The sequence below is a fragment of the Miniopterus schreibersii genome (assembly GCF_964146895.1).
Source record: "Miniopterus schreibersii genome assembly, chromosome: 3".
NCBI classification, from domain to species: Eukaryota; Metazoa; Chordata; class Mammalia; order Chiroptera; family Miniopteridae; genus Miniopterus; species Miniopterus schreibersii.
The window spans coordinates 81212331-81227777 of NC_138103.1; the positions used below are offsets into that span (position 1 = coordinate 81212331).

Consider the following 15447-nt stretch of genomic DNA (forward strand, 5'->3'; position numbering starts at 1 on the left):
AAACCAGGGCCTGCCATAAGCTAGAAGATGCATCCAGACTTCAGAGTTGTAAAAACATTAAAAAAATTTTGAGTGCATTTTAGAATTGTTAAAATAGCCACACTCCTGAAGCCATAGCCTACAGGAATGCTAAATGTATGACCTAGGTTCTGAAATAGTTATAGTTTATCAGATTGAACTTTCAAATTTAAGAGAAAAATCCAACTTTTTTAAATTAAACAAATTTCTAATAAGTTCTTTCCTTATTTTAAGTTGATTCTTTAGCATGTCCCATGATTACTTGCCTTTTACAAGTGTTTACCCAGGAAAAATGTGTGTGTTCAGCCCTGAGGTTAGCACAGCTGCCTTGTGAGGTTGCATTTCCTTCCAGCCATTCAGGGCTTGTAAGAGCTTCTTTGACCATTGTGTGTTTTTCTTGGCAACACATTTTTCTTCTTCTGAAAGCAAGTCCACATAAGAGTAGATCTTTTTACTTAGTACATCTGAATGGCTTTCGCTTCTCTTTCACAGACTTCAACTATTTAAAAAATCCTGATATTAAATAGAGCTATTTCTTCCTTAGCTCTGCATATATTCTTTTCAACCCAGAAATATTTTACATTTTTTGAGCAAATGGGACTCTCCCCTCTGTATGTACTTCTAATTGTAAGTGTCTGGAAACATTTCTCATTATACTTTCTCACCTCCATGCACGGTGGACCTTTATCCGGGCTCTGCCATATACCTAGGTGAGAAGGGCTGCCCCACCACCTGCTGACCACATCAAACTCGAGGTGTCTCCTTGACCCTGAAGACTCTATTGTTTTGACAGCTTGGAAAATGGGCTCCTTAAACTTTCATTCTACCCTCCTTTTTAAAAAAGGAAAGAAAATCTATGGCATTGCAGAATGACCCCTCAATAGCCAAACATATATGGACTAAAATCACATTGCCCTTCACTGCAAGGGGGAAGAGGGACAATTATTTGCTAGTCACATGTGCTACATCAAAGCACAGTGGACTTGCTTTGGACCTTAGCAATGTTTTCCAAATTACTGTGAGCAATGGAATGGACCTCTTTCAGCAGGTATTTATTGAGTGCTTACTTCCTACTGATTATTGAGTAACTAATAAAACATTCACCCCACATGCCAGCTCTTTCAGACTTCTATGGAAGCCTAAGCTCAGTGTTTCTCTTGGCCCTTGAGTCCCCCTTTGCCCAAACCCTCAGCCTCTCCCAGGGTCAGCTTCCCAGCTCTACTACCTCTGTGCATGTCGCCATCCAGTGGCAGTTCACGGTAGAAAATCAGGAGACTAATATTGCCCAACGCCCACAAAAATGATGATACAAATAATAAGAGCCAAATTTGCTCCTAATATCTTTTTTGTATGTTAAGCTGCAGAATCAGTCAATTAATAGGAACCACAAGTTGAGCACATGCTTGCAGTTAAGTAGAGATCACCCCATTGCCAGCAATAAGTCCAACAGCAACACAATGACCGATAAATATAGTACATGTACCCAGTGCAGCTCTTTAAAATAAAAACATTTATATTTCAAAATTAAATACAAAGCTATCAGAAAACAATATAATTACCATCTCTTGCCTAAGACTATATAGCAACATAGAAAACAATTATATAATAATGTTTCTTTTTTTAAAGCATAACCAATTTTTAGGTTATTATGGAATAATGATAAATGGACATATAAGCATAAATCAGATCCAGAGGGGGAAAATACAAACATAAATATTTTTATATTTTTGAGATGATAAAATTAGAAGAATTATTTGTCTTTGCTTTAGAGTCATGTGGGGTAATGTTTGGTAATGATGATTCAAGGTGGTCTTGTAAAACTTTTGTGTTTGACAGTTGCGATAATGTGAATCTTAACCCAGCTCTGATGTGTTGCAGGTATGAACCATGGGCCTGTAATAGCTGGTGTAATTGGAGCTCAGAAGCCGCAGTATGATATCTGGGGCAACACCGTAAACGTGGCCAGTAGGATGGACAGCACTGGAGTCCTAGACAAAATACAGGTAGCTCAGTCTGCACAGTCATCGTACGCTGTGTCTGTCCTCTAGGGAACCATGAATAATATAATAATTATTATGCTATTATATTAAAACAAAAGAAAGAACCTTGAAATTCACTTCAAACTTGAAAACCACACCTTGAGAACCTTGAACACTTGAAATTTACTTAAATCTTTTTATTGGGGAAATGTTCGTTTGTTTCTGCATTAACTGTTACCAACAATGAAACACTGTAAGGATATGAAGGTCATGGCAGTTGTGAAAGTAAGTGATCACAACAACCAGCACGCAGTAGGACAGTCAGAGTGGGAAGTACAGGACTAGAGTCCTCTCCTCTTCTCCTCGCCCAACACCTTGAAAGGGCTTTGTCACCAAAACCAGACCTAACCCCCAGCCTTCCTTTCCTTGGGGGCTGAATCGGGGGGAGGAGGGGAGGGGTCCTCAGGAGAGACAGACAGAATCTCGGGAAACAGGACATGGCTGTGCTAAATGGGACTAGAATGGGATTTGGAGATTGAGAAATGACTGGAAATCTCTGGATTTCCACGGGAGAGAAAGGGAAGACCTGAAAAATGAAAAGCAGTGGTGAGTGTGTGTGCTTGTTTGGGCACCTGGCCAGACGTCTAGGACAATCGAGGGACTGACTTCTCCCAATGAGAAGGACGTGTGTGCGTGTGTGCCTGTGCTGAACTTTCTATTTGCCTCACCCCAAAGAGCAATGGTTCCCCATCTCACCCCAGCTACGCTGTAATCTGCCAGATAAATCCTTGCCAAACGGCAAATATGTGTGAAAACCACTGGACACAAATGAGAGGCTTTATTGGTTTTTAGGCCTCTTCAGAGAAATCTGCGAGTCGTTGTCCTGCGGGCCTCAGCTTGGCCACAAATAACTTGGCTTCTTAAAATTGTGATAGAGATGTAGAGACTTTATTCATCTCTGTAGACCACCGGGTGCTCCAGGATCACGAAGAATGGGCTTGTCACTAACCCTCTGACTGCTCGCCTGCCTGCCATGCTACTCCACCTCCCCCACCCGAGACAATGTCATTGCTGGGGCCTTTTCTAAAGTTTCTCTTTAATTTTTATTTGGAATGACACTAACATTACTTTTAAGTGTCCACCTTCTTCCAGTCAGAGGACTAGTCTGAAAAGTAAGCAACATCCAACAAAGAGAAGGGAGAGAGAACAGAGATAGCGATGGGGGAGGAAAGGAAATATCCGGCCTTCCCAGACAAACTAGACAAATGGGGCTCCTCTGACAGGGGGTGGGAGTGGTGGCCGCTGACTGTGGAGACGGCCCAGTGGCCCACCCTGGACAGGAATGGCCTGCCTACCTTGGCAGCCTAACCTAAATGTGCCCGATGGCACCGTGGCTTCTAGGGCTTTCTGCATGCCCATTCCCAGTGTCCAGGGAGGCTCCAGCATCCTCCCAACGAGGGTCCTCAGTTTGGGGAGATGTATGCTCCTACCAAGGATACACTTTCCCGCCTGCAGGTTAATCTATGTCCCCACCACACACCTGGGACATTCAGAAGGCGGACAGTAGTTTTAATATGCCTCACAATTCTCCAAGTGGCCTTCAAGCTCTTGGGATGAGTATCAAAAGCCATTTAAGAGAAGCTGGTCAGGGAGAGCAGTCGCTCCTGGAGATCGTAAATCCCCTGCAGGTCAGTGTTGCAATGAGTCTGTGCTCATGCCTGTCTCTAAGAGGATATCGGGCATCACAAAACTGCATGCAGTTTAGAGCAGAGCGACCACCTGGACGGGCTCCGTGAGTTCTGAGCCCCGGGGAGGAAGGAAGACGGACCGGCTTGGCCTGTGGACAGTGAAGTGAGTCTGCAGGCCCCTGTGCCTTCGCCCAGCAGGTGGCAGGCTTCCTGGGTAGGTTTCCTTCTCCTGAGGGTATGGCTCCCTCTAGCTCCCATAGCCTCTTATTTCCACTTATGAGCAAAGAAAAAAAAAATAGTGAGATGCCAGAGAAAATAAAAAATGAAGAAGAGATTATTAAATGCTTCTCCTGGGCCTCAGGAACAGGTTGCTTTTATTAAAGGGCATGAACTCCCACCACGCTTTCTAGACTGGAAGCCCAAACAGCATAGAAAGCCCACTGGCATCCAGCCAGGCTTGCCCGGGACAGGGAGGATTCATAGCAGGTAGACGGCTCCCTCCTCCCCGCATTACCAGGACTTCCTGAAAAAACAGCTCCCTCCCTCTCTGCTCAAAACCCAGGTACCGCCTGGGTGGCCTGGTTGGGGAATGCTGTTCCCACAGGTGGGTCTTCCCTCACCTCCGAAGCTGTTCTCTCCTTCTTTGTCAAGTCTGTGTGTGTCACTGGTTCTCTGCTTAAGAAAATGTGTCTTGTTCGAGGTTCCTACGACACTCAAGCAGCCAGACACAGGCAGGCCTGTGTCTCCTTCCCCAGACATGGGCCCCCAAGGGAGCAGAAGGCAGGCCCAAGCTGAGACATCACATAGCTCAATGCAGGACAGGGTATCTCCCTTTGCAGAGGGAAGTTGTCACTGCCTTCTGACCCAGCAGGACCTGCACATGACAAACAGCTAGTCTTGTCACACTGACAGGCTGCAAGGGAGGGTCTCACTCCATTTATCATCCCATGTCAATCAGTAAAATGAGGAAAGTCAACACCTGACTCAGCGTCGTGCCCATGCTAAAGCCAGTACAAATTCCTAGTGTCTTTACTTTTGGGTCATTTTATTGACATGCATTAAACCAGACACTCCTGGCCATTTGCAGGAGTTGTGTTCACCTTCTCAGGGTATCTCCTCCCATTTTTATTAATATCTATGTTTAACTATTTCCTGAAATGACATTCATGACAACTTGTAAACATCAACAACTTGTAAAATCCCGCCAGTTCAGCATATTTTGACTTGCTCTTGCTTTCATGTCTCTTATATGTCCACACTTAATCTTCACAGGGTGGAAATCGTAGCAGGTACCAGGCTTAACTTTTCTGAGAGGGTGAATTAAACACTGTCCTTAATTTTTTTTCCTCGTGGATTAGTCTCTCTCGTACTGATTTCTCAGGAGTGTGATTAACGGATCAAAGAACACGAACATTTCTTGGCTCTTTATCCTTGACAGCAGATGACCTTTCAAAAGGGCTGTGTTATCCCTGCTAAACACTCTTTCCCCCGTCGTGCTTCTAGGTCACGGAGGAGACGAGCGTCATCCTGCAGACCCTGGGCTACACGTGCACGTGCCGAGGCATAATCAACGTGAAGGGAAAGGGGGATCTGAAGACGTACTTTGTGAACACGGAAATGTCAAGGTCCCTTTCCCAGAGCAACTTGGCTTCCTGAAGACTGTGTTTCTAGGAAGGTACAATGCACTTTCTGACTGCAACTTTTGTCCCTTGTTTTTGGTGTGTGTGCTCTGTCCTGTCCTCTGGAGCCTCTGCAGACTCGTTCCTGTGACTCGGTGGCACACGGATTGGTGTGCCCAGATTGTTCTGCCACTCGCACTGTGCTTACTCCGAAGGAAGCGGACAAGGAGTGTGTGATGTAGAAGAGAAAGGCGTTCAAAGGACTAGCACGGATGATGGAGGTGAAACAAACAAACATTCTTAAGGCAATAAAACTAGGGGGTGTATATTATCTTCTGGTGCATGTTCTTTTCTGGAAAATATGGTAGCTCGCCAACCGCATCCGCTAGTCTGATATTACAACACACAGTATTTGTGACTAAGTTGATTCTGTCACCCCCACATGGAATTTGACTGTGTTTACCCACGTGTCTCATTGCCAGTGGCTGTCCACGGGCCCCAGTGGGGATCCGTGGCTCTGTCACCTTGCTCTGTTGTGTCGTGCCAGCAGCACATAGTCATCCATCATCAGAATTAGTTCTCACAACCTAGGACCAGTTTTGTACCAAACCCGTCTGATGTTTTGATGCCATTGTCTTTTGTAAGGTTAATTCATTAAAAGTTTTATGTACTTTGGTTTATAGTGTCTTATCTCCCCCCACCTGCCCCCAAAACACACACACACACTCACACATACACACACAGAGACACACACCCTCCTTCTTCCCCTGGTTTGCTCCAGAATAGAGGTTTGTTTTCCATTTTTTCTCATACGCTCAAGTCATTCATATCAGAACAGTCTGTAATGCAGATACCTGAGTAGGCGGCTCCCCGGGAAGAGAGGAAAGCATGTTCCATGTGTCGTGAGGTCTGCTGTTCATTTTGGCATCTCTAGAGAGCATTTTCAGGGAAGATATCTTAATAGTAAGAAGATTCTCTGCTAACAACACACCCCTCTGTCCACATGCTCGGGTCTGTCTACTGTAGCCTTTTAGTAACCTATCAGACCAGGATGCATATGAGTAATTTGGAACTGACTGTGTAAGTTAACAATCACAGCGGCTTGACAAACCATGAGAAACTGTCAGGCCCCACAAACCGCCTTTGATATCCGAGGTAGTGTAAGAAGGCAGAGCCTTGAAAATAGAAGACCTGGCAAATCTGGTTGCAGTAAATCCAACTGTAAAGTTTTGGGGGTTTTCTTCACATAATTAAGTCACATTCTGCCAAAGGGTGAAAAATAGCATGATCATGTGTAGCCTAATGTTTAAAAGCAAACCTGCACGTGCCAGCCTGGTTGGGCAAATAGAGGACCCATCGATCTACTGGGAAGCAGCCTGTTCCTGGGAGCTGGGACCTGAAGCCTGAGCCCTGGGTTTGATGTCTGGCTCGGATGTGTTACTAGCTGTGTGACTTGAACACATCTCTCTGTCTCTCTGAGTAGTATTTTCCTTGTGGGTAGGTCATGGGATCAGGTCAGGTTAAATGAGCTAATGACTGAGCCCTCCTGGCAGGTATGGGGCTCACTCCTGCCAGCACGTTCTCAGCAGAGACATGGTGGCCCTACAGGACCTGGGCTCACACTCCGGTAAGAGCACCCATGGAAACTAATAACTGCCTTCACTCACTGAAGGGAGAAGAACCGCAGCATGACTTATTCAATTGTCTGCCTCAATCAGGAATGTTTTTATTCTGTAATTGCAACTTGGCCTTGGCCTTGATATACCTAATTCTCCAAAAAGGTGACTGAAAGAAGAAAAAGGGTATAGGGCATATCTCAGTCACTCTAATCAAAACCTGGACTAGGATGCCCTAGGGTTTCAGTGACTTCCATCTGGCCATGTAAAGCACCTGTGACATGACTGGCAGCTGCACCTTGTGGGTTCTTCCTTCCGTAAAGCCTATAGCACCTATCCCAGGGCACTTTATGTCACCTGTCTTGGTGAGCACCCACAGCTGGGTGATTGACAAAGTGCTCTTAAAAGTGCTCCCCCCATGTGCTAAGTTTGGTGAAAAGAACTCACAGGAGAATTGCTTTTATCCAAAGCTGTATCACCAGCCTTAACACACAATAGACTTTGAAACAATCAAAGTCATTATCAGAATTTTCCTTGCAAAGGTATGTGCATACATGGGTCTCTCAAAGTGTGGTCCCCAACCAGCAGCATCAGCATTGCCTGGGAACCTGTGAGAAATGCAGATTCTCAGGCCCCAACCCAGACCTACCAGGTTGGAAACTTTGGCAGTGGGGCCCCTCACACTGCCCATGTTTTGGATACCAAGTTCTCCAGGTGATTCTGATCCCCAATCCAGCCTGATACCCCCTGCATTTTACAAATAGGTCCAGGAGTTTGTTCAGTTTCCCAGGAGATCAGTGACTAATACTAGACTAGAATGGAAACCTATCAGTTCCCTGAAATCTGAAAGTGTGGCTCCTGGTCAAAGCACCTTCATCTCTGGCAACTAACCTTCCAGCAAGCAAATCATGCAAACAGGATGAAATGCAGTTCACGCTCTTCAGCCCAGTGGCCTTACACCATCGGTAGGAGGTAAGACTCTCCTCAAGGCCCTCCTCAACCTCCCATCCAGTAGGAAGCCCTCTCCTAAAAACGCCTCAGTCCAGTGCCCTTAAAACTGCAGTGCTTTTAATCCATCTGTTTAAAACCTCTGCGTTGTTGCAAATCACCCCTGTTACCTTTTACTAAAGACAGCAGCAACCACTCTGCTTTCAAATCACACTAAGGGTGGAAATATGATCAATAAAACAAATTCTTTTAATAGATGTTTCTCTTTGATAAGATGACTAGCAGGCATTCATGGATTGGCTTTAAATTGTAAAAGTCGACACGCCAACGGACAGGCATTTATGTCTAACAAAAGTGAGAAACCTGGCCTCATTCAAGGCCTGCTTTTTAAAACGAGAAGAAAGTTAAGGGAGTGGGATCTGACTTAAAGTACCTGGAAATTATTTAGCATGCCATTAGTTTATGGCAGTGACTTTCAGATGGAGGCATTTCCTTGAGATGCCTGTCTTTCTTGGTAATCAAAACTGAAGAAAGTAATTTTTTTAATTTTCCACAACTCTAATTTTATATATTTTCTATTATGTTATTATAAATATGGTTTAATGTACCCAAAGGCATTCCAAATAAGCTACTGCTATTTGTTTGGAAGAAATGAAAAGGCATCTACAGTGGGGGGGAGGAAACCATTTTCAAAAGAATAAAGAAATATTTAGGAGTCACTCAGCCTTGAAATTACCAGCAACTTAGTGTCATGTGTCCTTAGAGAACCAAAATAAAACCAGTAATTGAGGAATCAACATTGGAATACATTAGATCACCTGCCCATTAACTGCTAAGCTGTGGGAAACTTAATCACAATAGATGAGGGATGATTTCCTCCAAGGGATCCATTCATTAAAAATACAGCCAATATCTTAATACTTGAATAAGTTCCAAATTATCTGCAAAGCAAACATTCCTAACTAGGTTAAAAGCAGCTGCTTCTAAAAAGAAGGCTGTTCAAAGTAACAATTGTAGCCCCTGTGGTGCTTGTTTCTGACCACGCTGCAGTGGCTCTCTGACTCCCACGCCAGCTCTTCAGGCTCTGGGACTCCCTCTTGGATGCTGAGCTGATGTGGGCTCACACAGGTAAAAATATTTCCCCTAGAAAATGCGAAGCCAGAATTGTACCCAAGTCTGTTGAACACTAAAGTCCAGTCTCTCCTTGTGACCTGTGACAGCTCCTCCCATGAGGCGTGACATGGGCATTGCTGGCCACGGAGGCCACCTGTCCCTACTAGGACTTTTCTCCGTTGTGCAAAATTCTGTTCAGAGTGGCTCAGACCTCGGGGGGGGGAGAAGTGTTGTGGTATCTAGAGGTTGACTGTGCCAAAGGGCAATTTCAGTACACCTCCTCTTGGAGAAAGGGAAACAGAGGCATCAGGCAGTAGGGTTTCCGTAATTGTTACGTAACGTCACACTGCCCCCGTGAGCACCCCCCACCCCCAGGAAGACTTGTGAACACGAACAAGCCTATCAAGTGAGAACAGTTTTCATTTTATTCAGGTGCTCCCAGTGGATCAGTCTCCTGCATCATTTCATCTGAAATAATTTCCCGTGAAACCGTCACACCAGATGTCCACCTTAAGTATTATAGGTGTTTGGCCAGGTGCTTCGTCAAGGCAACCCGAGGGAAGGGGGCTACTTCCCACTGTCAATGCACAAGAAAAGGCACCCGCAGGCTCACAGAGTCCATGAAAGGGAAATAAGGCCACTGTATTGCCACTCTGTGAACCTCACTTGCCAGCGACTGCTTCGGGCCACAGGGAGGGTGTCAGGCTGGAGAAATGTGCCCAAAGCCTGGGTCCCTGAAGCTGGGGATGTCATTCTTCCTGTAGAAGTCGGCCTTTACATGGTTGACACGGACGTGGTCCCTGTTCAGAGGCTCCACTGGCTGGCTGATGTGCCTCCCATAGACAGACGACATCAGCACCCCGACAGGCCTCTCCTGCTCCTGTCCAGGGGGTCAGGACACTCAGGTCAGCACACGCCCCCTTCACCAGCAGGGCTCACCCACCCCTCGGCCCGGGATGTGGAAGCTGACGGTGAGTCACATGCACACCTGCATCCTATCTCTGCCTGGGCTTCTTGGGGGCTACTCCACACTGACGCCAGGGGGACTTCTTAACTGTGTCAGCTCCTGCCCCTCTGCTCACAGCCCTCTGGTGTCCTCACGTCCTTCAGAGGAAAGGCCACAATCTTGCACTGGGTGCCAGGTACCCTGTGACTTTAGGTTCATGATCTTCCTACTTCCCCAGCCTTCTCCCTGCCCTGCTCCTGCCTTTCTTTTCCATCTTTTCCCAACTTCTTTCTTTTCCCAGGGGCACATCCCGCTAGTGACAACCTCATCTCCACAACCCCCTCCTCATCTCCCTGGCACCTCTCATCTCCCCAGCCCCTCTCATCTTCCAAGCCACCCCCCCCAATTATTTCACTTTCCTCATCTTAAAAGGCGTTATTTCTCTGCATGCCATGTATGACTACCTGGATTCAGTTCAATATTTGGCTTTTATTTTTCTGTCTCCTCGTGGGGATGCCAGGTCTAGGAGCACAGACACTTCTGCCTCACTCCCTGTGTGCTCAGCAGTACATGGGAGGTGCTCAAAGTCTACGAATGGGTATAAGAAACACTAGGCATGTTCTCATGGGAGGAAAACATTGACTTTGCTACCAACTAGGGATGAAGTAAGGTAAACAAAAGCAACAGGAAAGATGTTAATGGCCATGACCTACGTGGTAATACCCCATAGTACCTCCATCACTTAATTTCTCATTAAAATAATGAGTTTCACTGAAAGTGACGTGATGGCATGGTTAAACAGTAACAGCCACAGGCAAGCATCCAGTGATCTAGAAAGAAATCCCACAGAAAGCTTTTACGTTCTGATTTCTGTGTATCCTATAAAAGATTATAATATTAACCAGCACCCTACTTTTAATAATCATACTGTCCTCAGATCAGAGTGTGTGGACATGATGTCAGAGTGTGGAAAGGCAGCAGGCAGATGGGACCGGCCACACTAACGGGGACACCACCTCCTCACTCTGTGAGTGTTGTTTCCTCTGCTGGCCGCCCACCTGTGCAGCTGACTACAAGCAGAGCCTCCCTTTCTGGAACTTGTGAAGGGATAAAAGAGTAGCTGCGCTACATGCAGTGGCCTGATAATGAACTTGGGAGATAGATACATCGTTGCCTGTGTGGTTTCATCCCTGGAAGCCCAGTGTCCCTAGAAGAACTATGACAGCCTGAACTCAGAGGTTAAGCAAAACTCTACTTTATCTGCTGAAAAATCTTATTAGTTTTGCTTCCATTAAATTGTTAAATTCTACAGAACAAAAACAACAGTCATCAAAATTAATATACAGCAACATGACAGGATAGAGTGAACTGTAACAGTAGCATATGCTTAGCTTCTCATCACAGTAAACGAGGAGAGCAGCACAGAGAGTCAGGCCCAAAGTGGACACGATATTAATAAATGCGCACACACAGTTACTCTGTCAAATCCTATTAATACCCTGTCTCAGTATTACCTCTTCGTTCACATGGAGTCCCAGGCTATTTGCATGCTCTCTGTCATCTCGGTGCAATTTCTGATTATATCCTGGGTTCTTCTTAAAAACACAGTCATAGAGGGAAATGATTCCTGTCTGGGAATAAAAAGAGAAAAGTGCTGAGGGTTTATTCGCGGGTCGAGCCACTGAGGCATCATGGCATCTTCTGTTTAGTCTAAGGGGATAATCATTTAAATCGGTGACTTCTCTCAATAAAACAATATGGATGGACTTAAAACATCAAGACTCATTGCTTTTTGGCTGGTTCTCTCATTGTGTGCATTAGTATTATACATGAGTCATAAATTAATTAGCAGTGATACAAGTTTTGCATACTTAAAATGTAAAATTCACTTAATAAATGAAATCATTTACAGGTAAAAATTCTTTCAAAACATATTGCTCATCAGAGGAAAAAATATGGCAGTGAGGTTAGGAATTATTGCTCTAAACTCCCCTCCTGTCTCGGTACCTGGTGGATAGTCAAGCCTAGAAGAGTCAGTAAACAGTGTTGCAAAGACACACACACTGCATATGTCCTCTTTCTTGTTGTTTCCTCTTGTCCATCACTTTGCTCAAAGACAAGCAGAGAGGTGCTAACGAATACAAAAGATCCTCCCAGCTGATGTTTATGTGTTAGTTTGCTCAGGCAGCCAAAACAAAGTATCCAAACTGAGGCAGCTTAACAACAGAAATTTACTGTGTCACAGTTCTAGTGGCCAGAACGCTGAAAGGAAGATGCTGCAGGGTTGGTTCCTTCCAAGGCTGTGAGGGTGAAGCTGTTCTATGCCTCTTTCCTTGGCCGTCTTCTCCCCATCTATTCACGTCATCTTCCCTCTATGCATCTGTCTGTGTGTCCAGATTTCCCCTTTTTATACAGACATAAGTCACACTGAATTAGGCCCATCCTAATGACCTCACTTTAATTGGATTGCCTGTCTCCAAATACGGTCACATGAGGTGCTGGGGATTAGGACTCTAGTTTAGGGAGACACAATTTAACCTATAAAAACTGTCCAAACTAGAAACTTATCGCTTCTGTTTATGAGGCTAAGCTCCTTACAATGTAAGCTCAGTTTGTCAGGCGAAGCTCCTAACAAGGTGAGTTCTCCTACATTTCAAGTGTGGCAGGCACTCAAGTGTGTGCTGGTCGGAGGGCAATGGCCATTCATTCATCTGTGCTCCATGGACTGTGGGTGGGAGGGAGCAAGAAGAGGAACGCGTTGTGGGAACATCTAAGGGAAAGCCCTCCTGCCTCCCAGGCGTTGGTTAACCCTCCCTGGGCGGCTGGTCACTGCAGGCTGAGCATCCCCAATCAATGTGCCTTGTTAATAATGATGCCCCTGCACCCAGAGCTGCAAGACACCGGGGACATTTAGGAAAAACAGCCGGACCCTCGGCAAGTTCTGATTCGCTTCATTTTCTTCGGCTTCTCTCCTCCCACCCCCTTAGCTGCAGGGTGGCGTTTGAAGACCCAGGGGCTCTTCCCGAGACACCCACGTGTCTGCGGGGCCGGGCCAGCACCTAAGGAGCGCTCCAGGCCGCGCGCCCCCTGCAGGCAGGCGGCCGTTCAGCCCCGGCCCCCGGTCTTGGGTTTGCGGACAGGCTTCTAGAGGGGTTTCCTGGCTCTGGACCCGCAGGGCAGTCGCTGCGGGGCGGACCCCGCACTGGCTGCTCCTGGCTACCCGGCCTGTGGCAGACGGGCCCCTCCTCCGGATCCCGAGCCGAGTGGGGGGTGGTCTTAGGAACCTCGCGGCCCTGCCTCCCTCCCTCCCCTGAAGAGGCTTCGGCCCTAACTCACCTCAATGGCTCCGAAGCCCCTGCTGAGCAACCCCCCAACCCTGCTCCACACGCCCTGTTCCCTCACCTCTGGTCCCCAGCGGGCATAACCCCGCGGGCCCCACCCCCGCGCACCTCTCAGGGAAGGGGCCCGGTCTCCCTTCCCGGCCCGCGGCACTCGCGGTCCCCCCAGCCCGGGCCCCGCCCGGGGCAGCCCCGCCCCCAGCCCCGCCCCTGAAACGCAGCACCCGCCCCAGGCCCCCTGCCCCGCGGAGCAGCGGGGTCCCTCCCCCCCCCGCCCGGTCCCTCTACCCCCCTCCCGCGGGGCTCCCCCTCCCTCCCGCGGGGCTCCCCGCGGCGCACCTGGCTCGGGCGGTGGAAATAGCTGTGCTCCGCGGGGTCCTGGCGCCGCGGCGGCACGTAGCTGAAGGCGGACAGCGCCGACACGGGCAGCGGCCGGGGCCGGCCCCGCAGCGCGGCCGCCGTGATCTCCTCCTCCTCCTCCTCGTCCATGTCGCCCGCGCCCAGCGCCCCCGCGGCCCCGCGCCCGGTCCCGCCCGCCCGGAGCCCAGTTCCCCGCGCTCTGAGGAAGGCGGCCCGCGCCCCACGCTCGGCTGTCGCCTGGCAACCGCGGCCTCCGGACGCCAGGTGGGGCCGAGGGGCGGGGCCTGCGCGGGGCGGGGGCGGGGCCGAGGGCGGGGCCGAGGGCGGGGCGGGGCCTGCGCGGGGCGGGCCGACCCGCCTCGCTTCCAGCCCCCGGCCCGCCCTGGGTCTTTCCGGCCCGGTGCGGGGCCGGGAGCCCGGGCTGCGGAGGCGGCCGCCCGGGCGCGGGTGAGAGGCGCCCAGGCGGTACCGCGCGGGGCGGGCTCGTCCGCTCGGACACCGTTCGCTGGGCAGCCGACGACCGCGCACCTACTGTGTGCCGCGCTGCAGGTGCGGCCTGACCCGAGCGGCCGCCACGCGGAGCCTGCAGCCCGCGCGAGGCAGGTCGTGGCCGAGGCACTGAGGTCGGCTCTGCGTCCGAGCAGCGCCGCCCGCAGGCACGGGGAGCGCGCGGGACCGGAAAGCGCCCTGGCAACCACACTGCGAAGGTAAAGGACCCTGGTAAAATGAATCGTAATCACATATTTAACTCACACATCCTAATGAGTTAAATATATTTGTCATATCCGCACCCAAGGATATTTTTTCCATTGGTTTTTAGAGAGTGGAAGGGGGGGGAGAGAAACTTGGATGTGAGGGACACAAAGATGGGTTGCCAACTGCAGGAGCCCCAACCAGGGCCGGGGACTGAACCTGCAACCCTGCGACCCAGGCGCCTGCCCTTGATCAGGAATCGAACCTGTGACCTTTCTGTGCACAGACGGAGGCTCTAACCGCACCCGCGGGCAACTCAGTATGTTCAAAACAGCGTTTCAGCATGTGGCACTAGCCACTTTCCAGGTACTCAGCGGCCACAAGGGGCTTTGGCCAGGGCAGGTGTAAAGCTTCCATGAATTAAATCTGCGTGATTTAACAAAATCTGGCAAAACTCGGCTGCTAAGGGTGAACTTGAGCGGCCCTCTGCGAACATGGGTATGTTGTCTCCCCACCTGCATGCTGGTCCAGTAGGTCTGCTCCCTGGGCTGAAAATTCACTGAGCTGATGGTTAAGAGGGGTGGATATATAAACACACGTATTTATAACCCTGGTGTCACTCAGGGTTATGAGTGATGCTCCTGAAAGCCCAGATAACCCGCCTGCACCGGTTTCCAAATCTCCCACCAGTGCTGATTGTCAGTGAGGACGGGAACCACTGCCGTCCTCCAGGCCCCCTTACCAGATGGGTTAGACGAGCCTTCACCTTTCACTGGCCCTCCTGCCTGGTAAAAAGATGTGAATGTTGTCAGCTGACTTAGAAAGCGTGTTGGTCATCAGGTTTCTCCTGTAGGCTGGGCTCATGCAATTGATGGAGTCTTTATGGTTAGTCACTTTAAGAATCAAACTTGTGAATCAAGACATATAAATGTGATTTTAATTTTGGTTTTGTTGGTTTTGTAATAAAAATGAATGTGGTTTTATATGATGCCTAAAATGGAAATTTCCCAGTACTGACAACTTTAGCAATGAGCACCAGCACCCTGTAGGCACCAGGGTTCCTTAGAGGGGGCTGAGCCAGGTCTGGGACAGGAAGTGATAAGATGAGCCTGGAACATCCTGCTCTGCC

At 48.7% G+C, this 15447-nt stretch overlaps 3 protein-coding genes across 3 annotated transcripts in view; 2 read left to right on the forward strand and 1 right to left on the reverse strand.

The window, feature by feature from the left end:
- Positions 1–5974, forward strand: part of ADCY2 (adenylate cyclase 2) — a gene marked incomplete at its 5' end in the record, with an annotated part of 295855 nt that extends 289881 nt beyond the window's left edge. Inside the window, 2 exons of the mRNA XM_081133157.1 lie at positions 1897–2021; positions 5189–5974. Coding sequence (XP_080989283.1) covers positions 1897–2021; positions 5189–5341 — 278 coding nt within the window. The 3' untranslated portion in view covers positions 5342–5974. The remainder of the gene's footprint in view (positions 1–1896; positions 2022–5188) is intronic.
- Positions 5975–8098: 2124 nt separating this feature from the next.
- Positions 8099–13858, reverse strand: CFAP90 (cilia and flagella associated protein 90). Its single transcript, XM_081133158.1, has 3 exons — positions 13605–13858; positions 11442–11558; positions 8099–9861 (listed from the first exon to the last, which is right to left on the reverse strand). The coding sequence occupies exons 1-3, from the start codon at positions 13752–13754 to the stop codon at positions 9682–9684; spliced, it is 447 nt and encodes a 148-aa protein (XP_080989284.1). The 5' UTR covers positions 13755–13858; the 3' UTR covers positions 8099–9681.
- Positions 13859–14043: 185 nt separating this feature from the next.
- The window catches only part of MTRR (5-methyltetrahydrofolate-homocysteine methyltransferase reductase), a 41926-nt gene continuing 40522 nt past the window's right edge, over positions 14044–15447 (forward strand). Inside the window, exon 1 of the mRNA XM_081133610.1 lies at positions 14044–14332. The gene's annotated coding sequence lies outside the window, so the exon portion shown is untranslated. The remainder of the gene's footprint in view (positions 14333–15447) is intronic.